The sequence below is a fragment of the Salvelinus fontinalis genome, chromosome 4 (genome assembly GCF_029448725.1).
Source record: "Salvelinus fontinalis isolate EN_2023a chromosome 4, ASM2944872v1, whole genome shotgun sequence".
Classification (NCBI taxonomy): Eukaryota; Metazoa; Chordata; class Actinopteri; order Salmoniformes; family Salmonidae; genus Salvelinus; species Salvelinus fontinalis.
The window spans coordinates 74913809-74938794 of NC_074668.1; the positions used below are offsets into that span (position 1 = coordinate 74913809).

At 45.7% G+C, this 24986-nt stretch overlaps 2 protein-coding genes across 4 annotated transcripts in view; both read left to right on the forward strand.

Moving 5' to 3' along the window:
- LOC129854393 (diacylglycerol lipase-alpha-like) overlaps positions 1 to 4732 on the forward strand; it is a 39460-nt gene extending 34728 nt beyond the window's left edge. For both annotated transcript variants that reach the window (XM_055921370.1, XM_055921371.1), the window contains 2 exons: positions 16 to 188; positions 1228 to 4732. In XM_055921370.1, coding sequence (XP_055777345.1) covers positions 16 to 188; positions 1228 to 2296 — 1242 coding nt within the window. In that variant the 3' untranslated portion in view covers positions 2297 to 4732. The remainder of the gene's footprint in view (positions 1 to 15; positions 189 to 1227) is intronic.
- Positions 4733 to 5182: 450 nt separating this feature from the next.
- On the forward strand, positions 5183 to 24811 carry ext2 (exostosin glycosyltransferase 2). 2 transcript variants are annotated; one of them, XM_055921373.1, is made up of 15 exons: positions 5183 to 5366; positions 6140 to 6476; positions 6655 to 6878; positions 7083 to 7172; positions 8199 to 8315; positions 8501 to 8696; positions 9436 to 9575; positions 9745 to 9838; positions 14183 to 14314; positions 17931 to 18120; positions 20575 to 20741; positions 21380 to 21523; positions 21839 to 21967; positions 23329 to 23411; positions 23582 to 24811. In XM_055921373.1, the coding sequence occupies exons 2-15, from the start codon at positions 6147 to 6149 to the stop codon at positions 23718 to 23720; spliced, it is 2175 nt and encodes a 724-aa protein (XP_055777348.1). In that variant the 5' UTR covers positions 5183 to 5366; positions 6140 to 6146; the 3' UTR covers positions 23721 to 24811. The 2 variants fall into 2 exon arrangements, with proteins under 2 accessions (XP_055777348.1, XP_055777349.1); XM_055921374.1 differs by lacking the exon at positions 5183 to 5366 and adding an exon at positions 5595 to 5695.
- Positions 24812 to 24986: the final 175 nt, after the last annotated feature.

Consider the following 24986-nt stretch of genomic DNA (forward strand, 5'->3'; position numbering starts at 1 on the left):
TCGTGTTATTGACAGGTGCTGGAGAACTATAACAAAGGGAAGACAGCCCTGCTTTCAGCTGCTAAGGTAATGGCGAGCCCAACCGAGGTGGACCTGAACCCAGAGACCATCTTCATGGCAGCCGCCCCGCCTCCTGCCTCCCAACAACCCACCCCAACCACACAACACCGCAGGAACAGCAGTGTTCGGTTAGTCCACTGGGATATGGGTGGAGCTTTGGGAGGGTCTGGGCAGAGACTGGAAACATTTATGACTGACTGTGTATAATCAATCTCATGCATGTGTACAGGTAACTGCCCAAATAATGGAAACACTTGAGTAAATGAAGGATACAAAGTATACTGAAAGCAGGTGCTTCCACACATGTGGTTCCTGAGTCAATTAAGCAATTAACATCCCATCATGCTTAGGGTCATGTCTAAAAATGCTGGGCAGGCTTATTTTTTTACATTTTAGCTACCATGGCTCTGCCCCCATAGGATGACAATACCCCTATCCACTGAATGGTGGATGAGCATGAAATTGATTGTTGCATCCCTCCAATAGAGTTCCAGTCACGTGTAGAATCTATACCACGGTGCATTGAAGCTGTTCCTACACCCTATTAAGACACTTTGTTGGTGTTTCCTTTATTTTGGCCGTTGAATGTATGATATGTGCAAAGAGTCTGCAAGAATGTACTTAGTCCTTCAAAGTTTGTTCTTCTATGTGTTCAGATAAGTAAAGCATGACAGCATTAACTCTGCCACTGTACCTTTCTCCCATGCACGCTCCTCACTCTGACCCACAGTCATTGGTCTGACTCAAGATCAGTGGCAACGTATGGTAGTACAGTTCCCCCCTCGCCCCCCTCTGGTTTAGCCCCTGTAGAACAGAAGTAGTTTAGTCTACTGGTAGTGATTTGTGAAGTGTAACCCTAACCTTTATCCCTCTCTCTTACCCCTCTGTGCTCCAACCCCTCTCCTCTATCATCTCTACTCTCTATAATACCTCCCTTACTCACATCCATCTTATTATTCCTACTGTATTCTACTTTTTTCTTACTTGACGCCTTACCATTTCTGCCTTCATTCTATCCTATTTTGATTTCATTAAATAATTTCACTTGTTACTCTGACACATATAAAAAAAAAAAACATATATTCCTCTATTTGGTGAATCTGTTACCACACCCTCCCTCCTCTCTAATCTCCCCCCTTTTATTTTGCGCTCCTCTTTCCCTTTCAGTTCCTGTGCTCGCTCTGAGATATCACTGGATGGATTTGCAGAGTGCCCCCCTCCCTCAGTGTCAGTGGTTCTGCAGGGGGCCAGGGAGCGCCTTACCGTGGAGCTGAGGGACCGCCACGCACCCTTGGCCATGATGGAGAGCCTGTCAGACGCTGAGTCCCTCTACAGCCTGGACTCCCGACGTTCCTCAGCTGCACTCAGGGGCTCGCCAATGCTGGGGTGCCTTCCCTTCCAACTGAATGCACCTATCCCTGAGGAGAACCCCTCTCTCAGCTCCCGCACTGAGCTGCTGGCTGCTGACTGCCTCTACCAGGCCACCCCAGAGCACGAGCTGGGAGAGGCAGGACCTTACTTCACTCCTCTGGGATCCGGCTCCACCCCAGACTACCCCATGCGCCTCTCCCCTTCCACCCCGCGCTATAGCAGCCACCACTCCCCAGCACCACTGGCCCAGAGTGTCATAGGTCAGCCTTTCACACAAAAATTGCCTTGTGCTGCCCCTTGCCATCAAATGCCTGACATTTACAGCCCAGGCAGCACCCCTAATGCTCCCCTCAACCCACGGATCAGCCATGGGGAGGAGGACGGAGTAGAGGCAGAAGGATGGGAAACAGAGACAGGTGAGTCACAGCCATCCAGTCCTCCAGCCCAGCTGTCCAACGGCAACCCTAGTCAGGCAGTGCTGGAGTTTGCACAGTACCTTGACTCTCTCTTCAGGCTGGATGGCAGTGGCTCACCGCCTCTGGAGTTGTCTGACGGGGAGTCTGAGTCCGGTCGGGGGTCATATGGTCAGGGAGAGGGGCCAGTGGAAGGACAGAAGGGGGACGATACACAGCTTCTGGCTCGGGACACAATGGAGCCTAACCTGGTCCCCAAGCCCCCGCGTACCTTTGCTGGATCTGCTGACCCTTCCTCTGGCATCTCCCTCTCACCCTCATTCCCTCTCTCTTCCTCTGGTGAGCTCAATGACCTCTCTCCCGCCGACGGAGCACCTCTTCCCACGCACTCACTACGAACCTCCACTCCCTGTCCCTACCCTGAAGAAAACGCACTGGTGTCTATGGTATAGTGGCCCACTCAGTCCCTTTATGACTCTTTCTCTCTCCTCTTTCCTTATTCCGTTGCTGCATCTCTCTGATAAAGTATCACTGAACATGCATGTGATGGAATGCAATCTGCTATGCTGTTACAGTACCTTACAAAGACATGACAGACCAAATGATTAAGACTGAGATGAAAAACTATTGTTCCATTTTCAGGTGTCAAAAGCTGTGTAAAGCATTTTCACTACTATTGTAATAATACATTTGAATCTCTGTCTGCATGCCAGGGGCCTGTTCTGCTTTGGGGTAAATAGCCTCACCACTGACTGTCATTCCAACACACACTATCTCACATCAACACATGGTAGCATTACAGCCCTGCAGTGACGTGACTTTATCAAATGGGAGACAACTGAGCAGGGGGAGGGAGGAGTTAGACACTAGGTGGGGTTTTCATTGGCACATGACCACAATTAACTTACCATCCTCCCTCATCAGTGCCTAAAGCTTATTCATCTTTAATATCAGGAAAGTAAAAAAAACAGACACAGATGCTGAACAACAGAGAGGAGAGAGAGAAGACATTATGGTTTGTTTCTCAGGTCTATCAGGAAATGACAGTGTGGAAGAGAAGGAGTGTAGATCATAGAGTATTGATGTGTCTTAAAACAGTGATTGTGACAAATGTTAAGAATGTGGTTTTTGGTCTTTGGTTGTCTTTTATAGCATGAGGAATGTAGTATTCATTTTTATTGACAGAAATCACTCGTCAGTCAGCAACTCTTACTAACATACGAACCATCTCGCACACATTAAAATGCACAATTTGCCCAAAAATGTATTGCCAAATGTATTTATAAGGTGTGATATTGTTTTTTTGTGAAATACTGCAAAATGTACACTTTCACAAAACAAAGATACAGGTTTCAAGTTTAACTCTGAGAGGGAGAAGATACATTTTGGTATCGCTCCCTTTAATATCCAATCAGTCTATTCCCGTTCAAACTGTGTTAAACCACCCTGGAGAGGATGAGGAAGCTATCCCTACAACACTGCCATGGCACATATCTCCCAAAACACGTCCCTCTCCAAGTGTTTGTACCAAGCCAATTATGCTATAAAAAACATGAGATGCACTGTAGGAGATTGTTCCTCTTAAAGGGGTCTTGCTGAGGTACACAATTATGTCAATGACTTCTAAGTCTTTGGTTCCCTTTAAACTGGTTCATATCAAGCATATTGAGGTTGAACTGTACAGGTTGTAGTGCCCACTTTCTCTACATTTTACTAAAACATGTGGCAAACATATTTCATATCAGTTGTATTGGTTGGATCAAACATACTACATTATTTATTACTGTTGTTTCTTACTATTATTGGTGGTATTATTATCGTTATTATTACTCTTGTAACAGTTTGGTTTGCTTTCTATGAGTTCGGCTTTCAGTTGCTGGGTAAGGCTGGTGAATTTCAGCCGACTCTCAAAATAAGGGTATATCTCTGGGAAGATATCTCTGTCCAAGTGAAAAAGTACTGGGTGTCAACATCACAGGAGATTGGTGCCACCTTCATTGGGGTAATGGCTCGTGGTAATAGCTGGAGCGGAATTTGTGGAATGGTATCAAACACATGGTCTATGTGTTTGATTCCATTCACTCTGTTCCAGCCATTATTATGAGCCATTCTCCCCTCAGCCAGCCTCCATTAGCTGCCATGGTGATGGCAGAGAAACAGACTCTATAATAGGAAGTGGGGTCATTACAGTGACCTCTGATACAATACAGCCATTCTGAAGGGGTCACTGTGGTGACCTATAGAAGCTGTACTCTTTTAGCAATGGCCTTGCTGTGGTATCACTCAACAGGCCTCACTCTGTGGCCAGATTACAGTTTGACACCACACAAATCCATGCTCTCACAGCAGTCTCTACTTTGCCAGCACAGTGTTGAACAACCAGTGTGAAATAGCTTTGCTGCAGTGGGTCATGGCCCAGTGTAGGCTATATCAGCACCACCATAGGAAGATGTCACATTCCCTTTTCACCATGACATGTACAGCAGTGTCTTATTTGTCATTATTTAAATGCAGATGTCTTGTTTCCTGTCTTTGTTTTCGTTTTTTTATTATAAAAAAGATTAAATGAAAATAGAATAACATAGAAAATGACTATGATAACAGGTATATTACAAATCTATATCAATATTGACATATATAGAAAAAGTACAAATGTATGGAGGGAAAAATGAATCTATTTAGTGAGAAAAATCTATGACACAGAAATGAGTAATCAATTCTGACAATAATCTATGTTGACCGATAAATCATTCAATGATGTCTTGTCCATGTTTACCTGGTTTGCTACTCTTCCCTTCCTGTCCCAGATTGAGAATGTATTTAACCCCCGCCACCTCTCACTGCCCTGCCTGTAATTGAATAAAGCAAAACCAATTTAAGGAAAATTACTGGAACTTTTTATAATGTCATTTCTATTTGCCAACCTCTCAACAGGCTGCATATTTTGAGCTAGATATGCCTACCATAATGGTGGTTGTGCAGTGGAGAATAGTGGGAAAACATATGTAGGTTGCTACCAAACAGCCCAGATGTCAGCTGGCTTTAGGGCCTAGTTAGAACACTTCAATCTGGATGTCTGACGACATGCTTCCGTTGATTGCACATTCAAGTGAATATTCACATGTAAATTATCAAGTATTATTATGTTAATTGTAGACACAGTATATAGGTATTTTATGCCAGGTTATAGCTATCCATTCACAAATCAAGTTAGAGGGTACAATTAAAAACAACGCACCTTGTGAAAGATACATCTGTATGCTACTGGGTGGGTGTGATGATACCCCGCCTTAGTAGGTGGCACTATAGCCAGTGCGTGCAGAGTAGCCCACGTGTTTCGGACAGCGAAGAAGGATTCTACTTCCGGAAATCAAATCATTCACACGATAACATCAACAACGTTTAATTAGCTAGCTGCCTAACGTTAAATGTATAAAAACTATACATGATTGGATTGCCGCTTAGCTAAGAAGAGGGTATGAATTAACAGTTTGATCGACTCTGCACCGGTCAAGCGTGAAGGTAAGTTTACTGATCAAATCGAAGTCTGATGCCGCTGGCTAAACCTGCTAACGTTACCCAGCTAACGCGTAGGTAGCTAAGCTTGAAGCTAGCTGGCTAACGTTACTTGCTTTTACTTTTCAAGATTTCGGTTTATTTTGAAGTGTGATGTTAGTTAGCTATATACGTTTCTTCCGTGGTATTTTATAATAAACACCGACGAAAATAGGTTGGTTTTAAGCGAATCCGTTAAGAAATCATTGAACTATACATGATTGGATTGCCGCTTAGCTAAGAAGAGGGTATGAATTAACAGTTTGTGATCGACTCTGCAACGGTCAAGCGTGAAGGTAAGTTTACTGATCAAATCGAAGTCTGCTGCCGCTGGCTAAACCTGCTAACGTAGCTTGCCAACCAGTCTGCTCGCTAAATTGAGTTTGCTAATTTGCTGCCAGAGTATTTTAAGTTATATGGTTTGCTACATTAGCTAGTTCAGTTTGGCCTGTTGTCGTTAGCTAGCTTTACCTCACTAGAATGCCTTTGATTGACAGCTAGTGTTGTAAGTTGTCATGTAGTTTTGTATAACGAGACCTGCTTGGCTCGTTTAGGCAAGGCCAAGTAACGTTACATTAACTTGTTTATTTCTTGCTGTTTATTTCTTGCTATTCCTGACAGTAGTCCAAAATGGCTTCATTTCCTTTAGGAGAGGAAGCCATTTTAGACCGTTGATACATACCCTGGCAGTGTGACAACGGACCAGGAGCCATGCTAATATTTCTCTCTCTCTCTCAAAGTGGTTGAATGGTCAGGCTCAGCATGTGCGCGTCCGGAAAGTACAGTTCACGGGGCCCGGCTCTGATTCCACGGATGAAGACTAAGCACCGCATCTACTACATCACCCTGTTCTCTGTGGTGCTACTGGGACTCATCGCCACAGGGATGTTCCAGTTCTGGCCACACTCCATCGAATCAACGGCAGACTGGGGCCTGGACCGACGCAGCGTGCACGATGCACCTCTCGTCCGACTGCCTGTCTCCAACCCTATTCCTGAGAGAGGGGACCTTAGCTGCAGAATGCACACTTGTTTTGATGTGTATCGATGTGGCTACAACCCTAAGAATAGAATCAAGGTGAGCCTAGTCTCCATCATCACATGTCACAAATTACAGATACGTGAAGTTAGTTTCATTTGCAATTGTTAGTCTCTGAACCTTATCTTTTGAACCACATGATTGAAGGCTTGAAAGATGTTATATATCCAACAGCAGCTAAAGTGGACCATCAGAAATGACTGTGTCTGTCTGGCAGGTGTACATCTATCCTCTGCAGCGTTTTGTGGATGAGGTAGGAGTGCCCATCAGCAGCACAGGCCTGTCCCGAGAGTACAATGACCTGCTCAGTGCCATCTCTGACAGTGAGTTCTACACCGATGATGTCACCAGGGCATGCCTGTTCGTGCCCTCTATTGATGTGCTCAATCAGAACTCTCTGCGCATCCGGGAGACTGCCCAAGCTCTGGCCATGCTCCCCAGGTAACCTTTCCTGCACACTGCTCGGGTTGCACTGTTATCTCCACCACCCCGAAGCTGGGAGTTCTCTTCATATGTATTTATCCTTTATCCTCTCTGTCATTCTTGCTCTCACCAGTCATCTACCACATTGATCTATCTGCCCATTTCAGAAATCTAAGTGCACACATTTGTAGGTTATTGACCCTTAAAGATGTTCGTTTCCAGGTGGGACAAAGGGATGAACCACCTTCTGTTCAACATGTTACCTGGAGGACCTCCAGACTACAACACAGCCCTTGATGTGCCAAGAGACCGGTAACATTAATAAACCCAGCACAGAAAAAAAATAAGTCAATTACAATGAATGTAGTTGGATAAACTCATATTTTCATTTTTTGGTTCATCAACCATCCTTAACTTCCAGCTAATATTTACTCCAGTGTGAGTGATCAGTGTTTGTTAGCAGAGTTACTGCCAGACACATTTTGTTCTACCAAGACACCACTAGAGGGAAGCATGGTGTTATCTTAGCTTTCAGTTTCCTTACATGTCCTTAGTCTGACGTTATGTTCAGAGAATAGTTGTATTTTTTTTCTTGTTTTTGTTAAGTTGACAAATTTTTTGCTCCATATTTTGTAATTTGACTTGACTAGATAATCCAGATTCAATTTCATCTTTTATATCCAACACAACTACAGTACTTGCATATAATTACAAGGGGGCTTGAAAAATATTCAGCTAAGATGAAAGTACTACTTAAAAGTAGTCCAGAGATGACAGAACCTCTAGCGGCCTTGAGCGGACAGACATGCCTAATCTCCTGGTATTTACTGCCACAGAGAGAGGCCATGTTTCCCAGCCTTGCTCTTGGCCGCTCGCTCCTTTCGGGTGGAAAAGGTGGGTTTTGTGAACAGAAAGCCCTGAGACGATGAACACTTATCTGGAGCTGTAGGGAATTTCCTGGGCTCATCCAGCTGTGCTCCATTTGGCGTGGGGCCTCATCAGAACCAGCTGTGTGTGTGTATATATAGGTGTGTGTGCTGAGGTTGTACTTGCATCCACAGGTAGGACGCCATAAAGATTGTTCATCAGTTGTCATATAACTATTAAATGCACAGATTTCCAAAAGGATCCATGTGAATACTTCTCATGGTCTTCATGTTACTCAATAGCATTGTTAAGCAGATATGACAAGAAACAGCCAGGGCATATGCACATCTGTCATGTATTGTCTTGCTGCAAAGTTTGGTATAGCTGTCTCTTCTCTCTGTCTTAACTATGCAAGCCTATGTGACAATGGTGTAACATTGGATATGTGTGTTTGTTTTGTGTGTGTTATAGGGCTCTGCTTGCAGGGGGAGGCTTCTCCACGTGGACCTACAGGCAGGGTTATGATGTCAGCATCCCTGTGTACAGCCCTCTGTCTGCAGACGTGGAGCTGCCTGAGAGACAGCCTGGGTGAGCAGCAACACCACCACCCTGTTTTAGCACATAGCATAGGGCTCTTATCACTTCCTAAAGCAAGACAACAGGCATCGTCACTTCATGTGACAATGGGAACATTTGGGAAGTTATCTTTTAGTCACCATCATCAGTCACAGATTTTTAAATAATTTCTAATGGTGTCCCCGTCCCGGCTGCAGGCCCCGGCGCTTCTTCATTCTGTCGTCTCAGACGGCCATCCACCGTGAGTACCGGGCAGAGCTGGAGAGGCTGAAGGAGGAGAACGGGGAGGCTCTGCTCCTCCTGGACAAGTGCAGCAACCTCTCTCAGGGAGCCGCCTCAGCGAGGAAACGCTGCTACAAGGGCCAGGTGTTCGACTACCCCCAGATTCTCCAGGTGAGACGCACACAGAGACTTGCTACCGTTTAGACTAACATGTACACACACTTGTAGACATTACACAGCTTAGGGGGAAATTGATGTTTAACAGATCAGCATGGCCATTTTCAGACTTAAATGCATTTAAGAGGTTTCTGCTCAGCTGTGTAGGTCAACTCTGAGTTAGCAGTCTATGTGGGTAACTTTATGCAGGGTATACCTGGGAAACTACAGCAATGTCTGTGGCAGTCAGTCATCCGGTGTGCTTCTCTGCACTGTCTGTCAGCTCATAGTGCATCTCCAGCCTGTCTAGACAGGAAGTGCGCTTATCAACTGGTATGGGTGCAGCATAGCTGCACATCTGGGAGACGTCCCACCAAGGAGAGGGGGTGGAGGTGTGGGGTGGCAGAATCTCAGTGAAACCACCCTTCTCCACCTCTGACATTGGAAAAGTTCACTAAGTGATGCCTGTATTTTAGAATAATATTTTAGGTTGCCTGCTTGTATACTTTTAACATCTGTAATTGGTCCACCATGACATTGCCCTCCCCACCCTAAACTCTTCCATATGGGAGGCAACCTCGACAGTTCATGCAGTCATTTTATCAGACTCTGACCAAACACAAGCTGCCCATTAATATTATGTTAGTCTGTTTTTGACCCATCTAAGCTTCCTTAGTTTGGCGACGGCATAAAGCCATGTACAGTTGATATGGCTATGATATTGTAATACCTTGTTGTAATCTGTGTTCTCCAGGAGTCGTCGTTCTGTGTGGTGCTGCGCGGGGCTCGGCTGGGACAGGCCACCCTCAGTGATGTGCTGCAGGCTGGCTGTGTCCCTGTCATCCTAGCAGACTCATACATCCTGCCCTTCTCTGAGGTCCTCGACTGGAAGAGGTACGCTAAAGACGCTGCTCATGATCTCACTCCAACCAACTTCAACATGTATCTCTGCATTAGATTTTCTGAGCTCGTATTGTGATTTCTGATCTAGTTTAATACCAGTAGCCATTTTTTCCATTGACATTGATACTGACTGACATTTGTGTGTGTGTGTATTGTACAGGGCATCCGTGGTCATTCCAGAGGAGAAGCTCCCAGAGATGTACACCATCTTGAAGAGTATCCCTCACAGGCAGGTGGAGGAGATGCAAAGACAGGTGACAGTCAGATCACATCTTTTCTTCAGCTAACATTCAAATAGACTGAATCCCTTTGCTGGGGATTTTTATATGCACATATAGGGAAATGCACTCTTTATAGAGTTGTCGTAATAGTCTATTTCCAGATGAATACGCCTCAGGAGAAAGTGCCTCCTGCCCTCTCAGGTTAAGTTAGTGTGAAGACGGGGTCAAAGGAGTTGTGACTTTCACGCTCCCATTCCAACCTGTGTTCTTGTGAGACGCGTGCCTCACTGTCAGCCCAATGGAAGCCATAACACAGGCAGACTGAAGTGTGAGACAGACACGTTGTAATGAGCCCTTAGGACTAGAGTTTCTGTCCTGTTGTCTGTTTGGGAACATGAGGAGACAATCTAATCTTGATTAAAAGCTCTTATAAAGGTTCTTCAGTGTTAGTTTCAGTCGCGCCAAATCAATGACAAATCCCCTCCTTTCACTGGTCCAACTGAGCCTCAATAAACAGAAGTGAAAGCCCTCAGAGAGCTCTGCACGTCCAAGCTGTTTCTCATTCCCTTGTATCAACGCTAGTCCATTTACCAATTAGACTGGCCAAACAGACATATCACCCCCACAGCTCAGAAACCCTGTTGGAGTTGTTTCATTTGCCAAGCCTTGAATATGTCTTCCCTTGAGGGTCCCCCTCCTGTCTCTGTAGCTGTGGGGATCTGAAATGCTTATCCACTGTTTAGTGTGTTTCTGTCAGTCTGTCTTGTCTAGCGCTTGGAATTTAGCTATGAGATGTGTAATCAGTTGTCTTCCATAGCTGCAGGACTGTCAGGAAAAGGTTCTCCGTAGAGATGAGGACTGATGATAAGGGGAAGGATTGTAGTTTGTTTGGGGTAAAACAAATACTGATAATAAACATTGTATCAATTCACTGGAGATCAGAGGAACACAACCAAATCATATTGGTCTGAGTTGAGTAGTGAGTACATCTTAAGCCAGGGGAAGGTGAGGCGTAGGTATGTCACTGCCATGTGCGTGCCTGTGGCCCCTGCAGGACTGACGGGAGGAGGGTGTTGGAGCCGGGCTCAGGACGTGTAAGGGTGGGGTAGGGCCGGAGCACAAAGGCCCATCTTATCCAGGATTTATGGGGTGCTGCAGAGCCCATTCCATATCAGTCCACACCTGCACACATCTGGAGAAACTCCTCACTCACATTCACTGGCTGGAGAGGAGAGGACACTGGGAATCACTGAGTTGGTCCCCCATAAAGACTCTACATTTTCAGTAGTATAGACAACACATTGTCAACTCTAACTCATTTGGATGTGTTCAAAATGGGGGGTTTTTCTTCTCTCTTTAAAAAATATTTTAGAAGTGCTGTAGGAGCATTTTTTTTGTGCTGATTATTGAGGAGCTGAAGTGAAGTATTTACTCACTGTCCAACAGAGGGCCTAACTGTCTTAACTTCCTCAGCGGTTCTGAATTCCACACTGTCATCTTCATCCTTTATGGGTTTAAAAGGTCCCTGACCATATGCCTAGTATGACTAAAATACACAATGCTGATCTTTTTTTTCACTAATTGGTCTTTTGACCAATCACATCAGCTGTGAAAAAGATCGGATGTGATTGGTCAAAAGACCAATTAGTGGGAAAAATACCAGAGTAACAGCCTTGCTCATGATGACTCCATCTCAGCTTTGATTGACTATCTGTATGATTTACTAAGTCCTGAATTGAATGATAATTGAGACATTCTTTCTCACTTATACAGGGCCTCACAACTAAGGTCAAATGTAAAACTCCTAATCCAGCAGTAGCCAGCAGCATCATTTCAGGAGAAAAAAATGATTTCAACATCTGATGTGGTAGCATCCACATAGGTCCCAAATTGTGAGCTAAGTGCTTAACAGCTGCTAAATGTTAGTGGTGGTCACCTGAGGCTTTCCTCTGAGCCTTGTTTGTTAGACCCTAGGAATTGAATACATGCTTTGTTAGATCAGTACAGCTGAAATGAGTACTTGTCAATCACAGGGCTGCAGCTATAGTACCAAGCCCAATGTAATCCTGTCTGAACCCTCCCTGTCTAAAAGGAGTTGACGGACAGCAGAGTATAGCTAGAGAAAGAGATGGTGGACTGGGTTATTCCCTTGACCCTGGTCGTGAAAGTCTGGCTTCTAGTATGATTTCTCAGTCCCACTGGAACCACTATTGATGATCAGTTGAGTGTCATCGTGGTAATACTACAATGGCCCCCTAAGCAAGTTTGTGCTAAACAAAGAATTGTTCACCATGACAACTTTACTTTTACTCAATTTATATCTGATTAAGAGGCGCAAGTAATTACGTTTATTTTAGTTGCAGTAGCAAAGATTAGCCAAATCAGTTTTGAATTGATGAATATGATCGGCTATGAAAAGCCAACTGACATTTACTCCTGAGTTGCTGACCTGTTGCATCCTCTACAGCAACTGTGATTATTATTATTTGACCCTGCTGGTCATCTATGAACGTTTCAACATCTTGGCCATGTTCTGTTATAATCTCCACCCGGCACAGCCAGAAGAGGACTGGCCACCACTCATAGCCTGGTTCCTCTCTAGGTTTCTTCCTAGGTTCCTGCCTTTCTAGGGAGTTTTTCCTAGCCACTGTGCTTCTACACCTGCATTGCTTGTTGTTTGGGGTTTTAGGCTGGGTTTCTGTACGGCACTTTGAGATATCAGCTGATGTAAGAAGGGCTTTATAAATACATTTGATTGATGTTGTTTATGGTCCAAGTTTAAGCACATCTCAAAGAGAATTCAGCCTCCTTAGCCCAGCACCGTATGTTAGAGGAAGGGAATGACAGTGCTGCAGTGAAGCAGACCGCTCTGCCCTTTTTCTCTGCAGTGACTCCGTCTCTTCTTCCCTCATAAAAATTCCTGCAGGCGCTGGGAGGGGGCGGGGCGGGCCTCTTAGGCCGGAGCAGTTTGCTTTTTGCCTCCTCCCGGTCGGAAAGGAAACTTTCATCACTGGCTGATTTATGGGCCGTTGGGTCCCCCTGAGATTAGAAAGTATTTTTGAATACTCCTCACCCCCTCCATAAAAATAAACGCTGTTTTTGTATTTCTCCAGTGTTAAAGGGGACTACGGGTCGGGATGTGGAGTTGGGGGCTGGTTCCTTCTCATGTGCCGCTGAGAGCTCTCGGTGGACCATACGACAACAAAAACACCAGGACAAGCTGCTCCACTGCTATGGAAGGACAGAGCCCTGTAGCCAGGCCAAGACTACCACAGCTCTAGCAAAACAGTTGGCTCATTGGCTAAACTGTAGCAGCCTATGCTATCACTGTGTTTGCTGAATTGCAGTTTTCATTTTGTGCACCGTTGTTGTCTGTTCGTCGTTTGATCATCCTCTGCACCTAATCCCAAACAGAGGAGGACTTCTTCAGCTGGGGGTCTTATTCTCACCCAACACATATGCTATTAATACCTTGAGTTTCAGGCTGTGTGAATAGTTTCCAGGGTGTGCTCTGGCTAACCAGTCAAATGGCAGTTGGAGTTGAGGGGTCCAGTATGGACCTCCGACATGTGCTTGTTAAAGAGGGCTGCACTCAGGGTCACCTAGGACCTGCTGAGGTGGAGTCGGGTCACACTGACATGGCGCCTCCTGGCAGGAGACATTTCTGTTTTAAGGATCATTAACTCTTATGGGCTCCTCTCCCTCCATAGCTGTCTCTTAATGGATCAGTGGGAGGGGAGCACCAGGGAAGCTGGGGTGCTGCCTGGGGATGTTGTACTAGTAACATCTGCATTGAAATATGATTGACTTCTAGGCTACACTTCTCCTCCGGCACCGTAATGCCCCTTGTTGTTACCATGGACTGGTGATGAATTGACTTAAATACATTTTTGATGCGCAACTAAAGGTAGATGCGTACATAGTTCGCATACATCTTGGATCAACATGTATTAGTCCCAATGGGCCTATCTATATTGCCTTAAGCGGGGGGTCCCAACCAGGTTTACTAGGACCACTGGGGGTACTTGAGGAGACTCATGAGACCATAGGTCTACTGGTAAATGCACATGAGCCGGTACTTCAGGGGTACTACTGAAAGAGTGAAATTCAGTTGGTGGTACAGTAACAGAAAAAGGTTGGAACCACGGGCCAGGTTGATATTTGGCTGCCCTGTGCTTTGAAAGGCAGGTGAGCTGTAGAAGGTCTTGGCCTGCTGTAGGACAGATGATGTTAGAGATTCTAACCATCTAGAGCAGTCCTTCCTGTTCTCCAGTCACTGGGATGCCTTCTGAATGTGTGTTCACGTTTATGACAGCTTGTCTGTTTGTCCAGGGCCCAGACCATATGTTTTTACTCCAAAAACTCTGTTCTCCTCAGGCCCACTGGTTCTGGGATGCTTACTTCAGCTCCATGAAGGCCATCGGCATGACAACGCTTCAGATCATCAATGACCGCATCTACCCCTATGCTGCCCGCACCTACGAACAGTGGAACAACCCCCCTCTGGTGGTGAGTATACCTCTAGTTGCTAGGTCTTTAAAGAGTGGAAAGATATGTTTTAGGCTAGATGTATTTTAACTTGATTGGATACATCAAAGTCTTCCACTGGAGCCTGCTATAATCTATGCCCCTCTAGCCTACACCACTAATGTTATTGTATTTTACTGTGGTTAACCACTAAATCTTCTTAGACATACGAGTCATATTTATGGGGGTGCAGTCTGCAGTGTGTGGTATTGATGTGTGACCTGACACTACTGTGCTGGCCTCACAACACAGTGACTGACTCCCTCAGTGACAGATATGACACAGTTTACCCAGGTAAGTCTTTCCCAGTGTATCGGCAGGACAGCTTCCTCTTTATAGGTCCCTCTCTCCACACATGTGGTCTTTGGCTGCTTGGTAAACACCCAGTACTGCTGAAACAGCCAGTGCGTTTGTGTCAGCAGTTCTGCACTGGGAAGATGCCTCCAGTGTGGTGAAAAATACATGCCTTAGTGTTTGAGTCATTGTGTATGTGTGAGAGAACACTGTTTAAGGAGTGAGTGTGTGTGTGTGTGTGTGTAACCTCTGTGGTTGTAGGAGTGTGGGGATGCAGACAGCTTGGCTCAGCTACCACCTCTCAGGGGCTGTTAATCAGCCCAGCCTGATCTGCTGCAGTCCCCAAAGACACCACATGCAGCTCCGCCCTTCCTCTGTCTGTCTGTGGGGTAGAGGAGGGGGGCCCATGTTCCTCCTTATTGGACAGCCCTACCCAGTCCTACCAATGGTTGGTGATATGTGAGCCAGTCAGGTTATGTTGGTCTGAACAAGTCACGCTGACTCTGACTGAAGGTATGTTTACAACACTTGGCTTCTCAGAGTAATTCAAAGCTCTTCAAGACCTCAGGTCTAATTACTTTCTATTCAAGCCAACTGCTCAATCACAGCCAGTGTTGCCTTTTTTCGGAGTGAGTAGCTGGTTAATCAACAGTTACACTTGACATTACCCACCTCTCTCTTTATCTGAAACTCATGTCTGCCTTTTTTTCCCAACCAATCATCATTTAGGTCTGCTGTTTCAGTCCCTGCTCACAAGAGGTTAAGCAAATCAAATTGTATTGTGCAGGGCCACAGACCTATTACCATTCCAATGCTAGAGAAGTGCTATCTACGTATTCAGTGGAAACACGTCGAGCAGAATTGGAACAGGACACTAAATAAATCAAGCGTTTTTTTCCTCTGCTGTTCTGTATCCTTCGTTCGGGGTCATAATTGAAAGCACATTTCACAGGCTCTCTGCTAGTAGCAGTGCCTTTAGAAGGGTTTTCAGGCTAGGGAGGGACGGACAGGCTGCTTTTTGTACGGCCGTGGGCATAGTTGTAAGATACGAAACGGGTAATCCATGTAGTCACCTGTTCAGCCTCTGAAAGGTGGCTGAAGGTTAGGAGACTTTGTACCCAGGGGGCTTTCATATCAGATTGGTTTGGAGGGTGTTCTTCTTCTGAGCTCTGGCGTGTTTTCTCCCTTAGTTTGGAATGGTGTGAACACACTATTCACAATTGGGTGCACACTAAACAACGCACCATGGTTTGCTCAAAAGGGTGGTCTCGGTCCAATTAATTACACCTTGCATAGTAATGAATATTCATGTGATGGCAACTGATTATTTTTTAAGCTTGACCTTTGGTTTCTAGGGGACATCTAACATTTGAATTTAGGCTAAGTCGGGGCTTGTTCAGTGGTTTAAATGGGCCAAGAAACCTGGCCAGACGATTCCTTCACTGGTAGAGAGCAGGCGAAGCCTGCACTGTGAATGTGCTCATATCAGGACTCATGAGAAGATGTGACGGCTGCACCATCTCTGCTTCTCTTAATCCCTGGTAGACAATCATCACACACACAAACGACACACCACACAAATCAAAGGCCCCCTGCTGGCTAGATGGACCTGCCTCCAGTCATCACTGGAGCTGCTGTTACTGCCACTTTGCCTTGGGAAAGCGTTTGTTATTGAGGAGAAAACACTGTTTGTCAAACACTCAAATGCCATGTTGTTCTCGATGTTGCATTATGAGGATGTTTACAATGATTTGCATCAATCTACTTTTCCTAACACCACCACAATGTGTAGCCTAAATCACCCAAATGGCTGCATGTTTCCGTTTTGTGTAAATTGAGCATTGTAAGCAGTGAACTCAATTTAACTAATTAACATCGGCGAAGTGGCTGTCTTTCTTTCATCTTGTTTATGTCATCTGACAAATTAAGTGGTCCCGTTCCTCTTCTCTTCATCTCACCACTTAATGTGTCACCGTGTTAGTTTAATTATTTCTCCTCTGCTTGTATGTCAGTGTCACACCACCACAGAGAAGTCAAGTTGTTTTATTGGTGAGGACTGACTGATGTAGGGTATATGGGGTGACCATGTTTATGGTGACAGACATGGTGGACGCCGTTGGAAGAGCCACAGAAACACCAGTCTGGTTGTGGTCACCTGTCTGCAGCAGAACAGAGAAGCACTTCAAGAAGCCCACAGTTTTATTTCAAATCTCCATTCCCACCCTATGAGGTTAGCACATGTCTCTAGTGGAGGTCTGGAGGATTTGGGGGGCCTTTGGTACAGTTGATTAAGTCAGCTGCAACCTCCTTTATTTGAGAATGCTACTGTTGTAGTGTTTGACAGTTAATTAAGGGTTAAAAGCACATCATCCAGTCAGCATAATGCTCCTGCTAGCAGAGAACGGAAGCGTTGAAGTTGACCCTGTAGATTGTAGAGCACTTTAAGCTGCTGCAGTGAGTCTCCTGTGTCGCATGTTGACATATTGTTACTCTTGTATAATCGCATTACTCAAAATGTCAGTTGTTGTCTATGTTAGTTCAGAGGTCTGTATTGAGTGTCTCTTTGTCTCCGTGTGTGTGTGCCTCCTTGTGCCAGTATTTTATTTTACAGCGTCACTTGATCTAGGCTAGGGTCTGTGCATCTTCCAGAGTTAACGGGCCATTTTAAGACGGGGCCAGGAAGAGGATCCAAGTCCCACACTGGACCCCCGACACCGTTGCCTGCATCGCCCTGCCTCCCTCTCTCCCCCCTGCCCTGCCTCCCTTGCTCTCTCCCCCCCGCCCCGCTTGAACTCATCTGGACCCCTGCTGCATGGAGCTCATCAGAGCTTCATGACAAAACGTCACTTATAACATCTGAAAGCAGCAGTGTAGAAACAGCAGGAGAGGCCAAGACTACCAAGTCATAGTGTGTGGACTCAACTTACACATGTACCTGAGATGAGGGTGGAGCTCTTTCTCTGTCTTACACACTTTAAGCTGTGCTCCTGAATAGCTCTGCTACCGCTCGTTTTTTATAGTGTGCTTGTCATTCCAGATCACTTCACGCTGGGTGCTCGGCATTCCCGGTTGTGAGTCTATTCATCTTTCAAATGAGTTAATAGATGTTTCCTGTTCCCTAGTAAAACCATTGTCTGGAAATCACTGCAGGTGACATTGCTGAATCAAGAAATGGTATGGCAGCTTAAATCACGATGGAAAACATGACGCGGGCCAGGATGGCAGACAGATGAAGCTAGCTAGGCATACGTCTGCATTGTAGGAGAGAGTGACTCTAACCTTTTTGGTCTCTTGTCCTCTGTAGAAGTGGTCGAGTGTGAACAGCCCTCTGTTCCTGCCTCTCATCCCACCGAGGTCCCCAGGGTTCACTGCTGTGGTGCTGACCTACGACCGTATCGAGAGCCTCTTCCGGGTCATCACTGAGATCTCCAAGGTTCCCAGCCTGGCCAAGCTACTAGTGGTGTGGAACAACCAGAACAAGAGTCCCCCTGAAGGTGAGCCCTAGGGTGTATTCATTAGCGCACACGGTAGGGTAACATTTTGCAACACAATATTTTGGGGGGGGGGGGACTAAAATAAGTTTCTTATTGGACAGGTTCAGGTAGTCCCCCTCCATTTTGGTAGATGTTCTTCTGTTTGGTTCCTAGTGAATACACCTCTGATTCTGACCCTCCCGTCCCCATACTGTTCATTAAACCCATTATTGATTCAAATATTACCCTTAAACAAGCACACCAGCAATAGGAGTTTTCATGAGTTAACCTTTTCAGTGACAACGATGATGCTATGTTGGATGTTCGAAGATGGGATATTAGTGTTCTGTCAGATTGCCTTACTTCATAGCTACCAAAGAGTCAAAATAAATGACTAAAGATGGCAGATTGATACACACAAGGAATGGGAAAGTGGCTGAACTGCCAACGTGATGTGAGAAGAAGTGGTTATTTCACCATGCCATGGTTTAATACATAAAATGGAGCTCTTGATGTGTACCAGATGAGTGATAACAGCTTCAGCAGCCAAGACCATCTCTCTATAAGTTTAGACACTGAAAAGCATGACATGCTCGTGGCTGGAGCCAAACCTCTCTCTGGCTTTGCTTCATGTTGAGAATCAGGAAACTGGAGCAGCTCCGTGGCATGTTGCTGCCGGTCGGACAGAAAACAAATCCTCCTACCCACCCCACTCGGTGTTGCAGCAGCCACCTCATTCTAACCTTCCGATGTCAACAGGTCTCCTCGGTACTGGCAAGCCAGACGACATAGAGGCCTTTCATTCATGTTGATATACTGTCCACTACAGACACTCCACTTCATCAAACAGAGTGCAGTGTTCTGCTAGTGCGGCCTGTCTGTCCTCCTGCCACAGCCCTCATTTAGAGCCCATTAGAGATGTTTCAGAGTAAGCTGATATTAGTCATTATTTATTGTGGCTTTCGCTCTAATGATTCCTCTTTACAAGGCGATTAGGTATGCGGCTGTTTATGGTGCCCCTTAACACTGACAGCTCGGGGGACGGCAGGGAATTAAATCTATCCTCTGCATAGAGTTGTGTAATGTAATGAAGCAGCGGGCCACTTTGAAGCTAACTCTAATGGCCCAGTGTAGCCTTTGATTAGAGGCGTCAGTGGAGCCTGGCCAGAGCTTTGTGACCCATTAGAATTAACAAGGGGCCGTTCATGGGTCAACTCAGGGCCTCTGCTTGGGATGAGGATGGATTTCCTCCTCATCCTCACAAGGCCTGATTGTGTTTATTTCAAGCGGCCATAAGCTGCCGCCTCAAGTCCTGCACGTTTGGCATTTTAACAAGGTGCTGCTTGGGAGCCTAAGTCTTGGAGTACTAAGATAAAGTCCACAACATAGAATTATTATTTTATCTTCTGCTTCTGACATGCACAGAGATTGTACTGTGTTTGGATGTCATGATTACTTCATTGTTTGAGTGAACAAAAACTATCTTAGCTTCATGACCTGAAGAAACCTGTTTTTCACATCGGTCAAAGACAGTTATGGAGCTGCAGAGCATGGAGACAGAGGTAACTACAGGAGAGATGGGGTTTGCAGCAGGATTCTGTTTTTCTGTGGTGGAGAGGATCTCCTGGTTAGCCCAGGAGAAAGTCTGAAAATGAGAAGCAAAGTAGATGGGCTTCCAGCAGCCAGAAAATGTTTCAGTACGTGTGTGCAAACCCATACCAAAAGAAAAGGCCAGGCTGTACTGATTCAATCAGATCTAAGCTGATTTTGCACTGCACTCATCTCCCTGCTCATCTTTGGAAAAGGAAGAGAGGAGGAAAGAGAGAGGAAAGCACTTGAATATATCACAGCAGTTCTCCTGTTGACAGTTTAGTGTGGAGACGTTCAGAGCTCGTCGGGCAGTTGGGAGCGCTGCCTGCTTGTCAGGCCCCAGTTAGAGCCTTAATGGGGTGACACATTCTGTGCCATCTGTCTGACTCTGCTCCGTGCCATGGACACTTCCCAAGCTCACTAAAGACTACTTTTAAAAAGCTAACGTTGCTGCTCTGCCTTGAGAGGAATCTTGGTGTGGTCAGGCTTGCACATGATTCAAGTTGGCGTTGCGATTCGAGTCCGTGATTAGTTTTACTGCTAGCGTACTTTTCCACTAGGATTGCCATTTTGAAACGTCTCCCTTGATGGCAACCCAACTCCACTCCTCTCCAACTGAAGTCTAGATGTTAGTTTGACCTAGAAAACTGGCAGTCTGGTTTGATGTCTTAGGTGTAGGTGGGTGATGCAATATATACTGTCAGATTTGGAATGTGTGGAAGTAATTTTCAGTTTACTTAATGTCTTGCTGTTTCTCAAGTAGCACACAATGCTAACTGACCCGTTTGCCAAGGCCTCCATTGCATTGATAGAATGGATTTTCTATGATCTGTCTGTATTGTAGGCTTATCACTCATATTCCCTTGGTCTCTGTCCCTCGGTTAGATTCTCTATGGCCGAAGATTGCCGCGCCTCTCAAGGTGGTGCGCACCAAAGAGAACAAGCTCAGCAACCGCTTCTTCCCGTACGACGAGATCGAGACTGAGGCCGTGCTGGCCATCGACGATGACATCATCATGCTGACGTCTGACGAACTGCAGTTTGGCTACGAGGTGAGAGAGAGGATACCCTGTATCTCGCCTGGGAGATGTCACCCCAAATGTTTGACCTTGGGCTTAGTGCATTCCTACTGGCAGGTAAACGCTGGCTACTTAGTGCTGACCCCAGAGTTTAAACTCCTCCAGGGAGCTTAAGTCAGCCTCCAGTAGTGGTATTTGTGAGGCGGCTGCCGGGTGCTGGAGATATGTTTGATGTGTGACGGATGGTGACAGGCCAGAGCTGATGCTGTCCATGCCTACAGCCCGGCTTGGCACTCACCTGAAGGCATTTAGGGCCTATTGAGACAATTGAGGATAATGACATGAAATAAGAGGCAGGTTGCTGTCTGGCTCTACTGCCTCTCGCTGGGTCCAATAGTGGGACAGGCTTCTGGGCTCAGGTATCCAGTCTCCACACACTTCTCTGCCCATCACAGAGAGGGCCTGTAGCTTTCATCTCTTTAAAGTGAACCTTGGTGCTCAAAATATCTCAGTGATGGCGGTCTTCTAGCACTACCTTGAAGAAAGTGAAAGGAGGCTACTTGGAATGTTTTTAGTGTTGCCTAATTCCATTAAGTTGGAACTTTCTCCATATTCCTGGAAAACCTGGAATTTGTGTCTAACCGTCTCTTTCCCCCGACCATCCCCCTCAGGTGTGGAGGGAGTTCCCAGACCGGTTGGTGGGGTACCCGGGTCGGCTCCACCTGTGGGACCACGAGATGGGGAAGTGGAAGTACGAGTCCGAGTGGACCAACGAGGTGTCCATGGTTCTGACTGGAGCAGCCTTCTACCACAAGGTTAGTATCAGACAGAAGCCCCTCCTCCCTCTGTCCCCCTACCAGGCCCAGTATGTGGAGGGGGTAGGGTTAGGTCACACAGAGAGAGCATGGAAGAGTCATAGGTTAGGTTATCTGTTTCACTGTCAACCAAAAGCTTTCCTTTTGATTCAAAGCAAATACTTCTGTGAAAATGCAACCCTCTATTCAGGGGTTAGACTCATTTATCATATCACGAGTGAGTAGGATGACAAATGTTTTAAATGTATTTCAGTATTTATCTGCATGTAGTTCCCGTTGATTTTGATGAGTGACACTGGCTTCTTTCCTTTCCAGTACTTTAACTACCTGTACACTTACAAGATGCCAGGAGACATCAAGAACTGGGTGGATGCTCATATGAACTGTGAGGATATCGCCATGAACTTCCTGGTGGCCAACATCACTGGCAAAGCCCCCATAAAGGTACAGAACAGAACACAACGTTGTCCCACCACCTGAACACAACAGTCCTACCCAACCCATTATGCTGACATTAGGTCCTTAGGGGGTCAAATTCAATATTGGATGTTCACCAGAGCCATGGCTTGCGTCCCGAATTGCATTCTATTACCTATAATAGTGCACTACTTTTGACCAGAGCCCTATGGGCCCTGGTCCAAAGCCGTGAACTTCCTAGTCAATGGGGTGGCATTTGGGACGGAGCTATGTTAATATCTCATTCGGAGCAGTACTACAACATGCACCACATATCAGGAAGCTGAAGGCCGTAACTCCAACTCCACAGAGGTGGAAAAGTCCCAGAATGCAGGAATATTTGTTTCTTCCTGTCCTGATAGAGGCTCTGTCTTTGATCAGTTCTCACCCCTCTGTGCCCCCTGATACCTCCCCAATGTTGTGACCGTGTCCAGGTGCAGAGGCCGCCCCTAAAGCCCAGCCTTAACCTCTCTTATCTGGGTGTCACTGACTGCCACTCCCCCTCCGACTATGTTTTCCTAAGCTCACCAGGGCTCACTCACCCCACCGTCAAAGCAATACCTACTCCCTCCATCTCTCTGCGCCTGCAGTAGGCTACCCCCCACCCCTCCCCACACGTCCTCCTCAGCACTGATCTCCAGTCTGGAGTAAGATGGACTGGTGGAGTGGGTAAGACGGAGGAAGGCCATACATCACCCCTTTAATGAGCATACAGCTGTTTCTCCTCGGCACGCAAACAGCATGCCCCGGCCTTTAATGACCATTCAGGTATACAGCAGCACACCATCCTCCCTCAGCGCAACAGCCCTCAATCACACTGCTGCAACAACCACTGCTGGACCTGCTGTCACAACTAGCATGACTTTATCTAATGGGTGTATCACATTCTAGAGAACTGCAACTTAAAGGGATATTTCGGGATTTGGGCAATGAAGTCCTTTATCTACTTCCCCAGAGTCAGATGAACTCATGGATACCATTTTTATGTCTCTGTCTCCAGTATGAAGGAAGTTGGAGGTAGTTTTGCAAGCCAATGCTAACTAGCATTAGCACAATGGCTGGAAGTCTATGGTATCGACTAGCATGCTAATAATTGAGCTAAAGCTAGTTAGCAATATCCTTCAAACTGCACGCAGAGACATAAAAACAGTATCCACAGGTTCATCTGACTCTGGAGAAATAGATCCATTTAAGTATCCCTTTAAGCAGTACTGTGACGGTTATAGACTTGTCTCATAAGCACAGGGATTTGATCTCACCACACAGTAGATTCTGTACTGTATGTTTCTTAGTTGTGTAGCAATGGCAGAATGATAGATTGTAAAGGTCACTGTCCTGGTTCCATTTAGGTGACCCCAAGGAAGAAGTTCAAGTGTCCTGAGTGCACAGCCATTGACGGTCTGTCCCTGGACCAGACACACATGGTAGAGAGGTACGTCCTGCACCGAGCATGTTCATCGCCTAGCAACTCTAGAAATGGTGTGTATATGCCAAATCAATATTCATAGAGGTAGTAGTGGACATATAATATCTGGACATGTTTTTTTGTCTGTGGTTGATTGCCTCAATGTTAACGCCGGTAACTTCTGTGCACTTCCCCAGATCGGAGTGCATCAACAAGTTTGCGTCGGTGTTCGGCACCATGCCCCTGAAGGTAGTGGAACACCGTGCAGACCCAGTCCTCTACAAGGACGACTTCCCAGAGAAGCTCAAGAGTTTCCCCAACATCGGCAGTCTCTGACCGGACAGGGCTGTGGCCCAGCAACCCCCAGACACCCATACATACCCAGCATCATCTAGTTCAGGGGAAACATAAACTCTTCTATCTGTCCATATAGAACTATCTGGAAGGTTGTTGTTCTCTGTAGGGTGGGGTTGGGCGCCTGTATTGTTTCCTTTCCTAAATACTGGTTTGAAGTGGTGAGAGTTGAGGTGTGTGTGCTCATTGGTTGACTAGACAGAATCCACTGTGCGACAGAGATGACTAGTCTGTGTATGTCCGCTGCTGCTGTATTCGAGTCAGAGGCCCTGTGGGCTTTTTGGCTGATCTTGGATCGGTGTATATAAATCACAGCAGTGCTAAATTTTTATGTAGCATGGTGAGTCAGGACCACTGTCTGCCAAGCATATGGGGAGGGGGATGTGTAATATGTTGAAAACCTGTAGAGATAGTATATCCCATGTCATTTATCTCTAACTGATGATTTTTTTGTAATAATAAATAATATGAAAAACAAGGTAGTTTAAGAGGGTGCTTCTCGACAAAGGTAATTTCATGGCATGAGCAATTTTTATTTGTATAGTGTGAGCACTGCAGAGGTGTATGGTCAGCTTTCTCTGCATAGAGGATATATCGCGAATAATATGTACACTATATTTACTGCCAATTGTTCTACGGCTAACACTTTTCAAAAGAATGACTGGTATCTAGACAGTTTAAATTACCTTTTTTTTAAGTGTTCTGCTGCGTAATATATAAACTATTGCAGTAACGTCTGGTATAGGAGGGAAGCTACTGTAATTGATGCGGTGACATTGGACTGTCTGCTTCATGGAGATGTAGGCACCAGGTTGTACAACTCCCCAATTCGGAGGTCTCTTTTTGTTCTAGCCTTCTGTTAGTCTGTGTAGGCTTGCTCATCTCTCTAAAGAAATGTCCTAAGCATTTCAAGTTCAAGTCAGCACACACTTTTTAAGATGTCAATATTGCCTTTGTTTTGTTTTTTTACTTTCGTAAGGATTGTTGTTTGTGATAAATGTGTTCCTAAATATATTGACTTTGTAAAGAAATTGGAAGAAATACATGCTAAATAAATATGTTTTTCATGGCCATTTTATTTGCCTGTGATTCGAGAAAGGAACAATGGAGCTGCCTCACTCCAACCAAGGTGCATGACTTGAGCAAACTAAAATGAAGAGGAAATTCAGCTACTGGAGAACAGGGGAAGTTGATTAGTGCTTGAAAAAAGTTATGTCATCGGAAGTGTTCTGGACGTGGAAGACGATA

Excerpts from the sequence above, each read along its gene's own strand:
- ext2 (XM_055921373.1), top strand. The coding sequence starts at position 6,147 with ATGGTCAGGCTCAGCATGTGCGCGTCCGGAAAGTACAGTTCACGGGGC. Across the intron at positions 6,477-6,654 it reads ACCCTAAGAATAGAATCAAG|GTGTACATCTATCCTCTGCA; the intron begins GTGAGCCTAGTC and ends TCTGTCTGGCAG. Across the intron at positions 21,524-21,838 it reads GAGCAGCCTTCTACCACAAG|TACTTTAACTACCTGTACAC; the intron begins GTTAGTATCAGA and ends TTTCCTTTCCAG.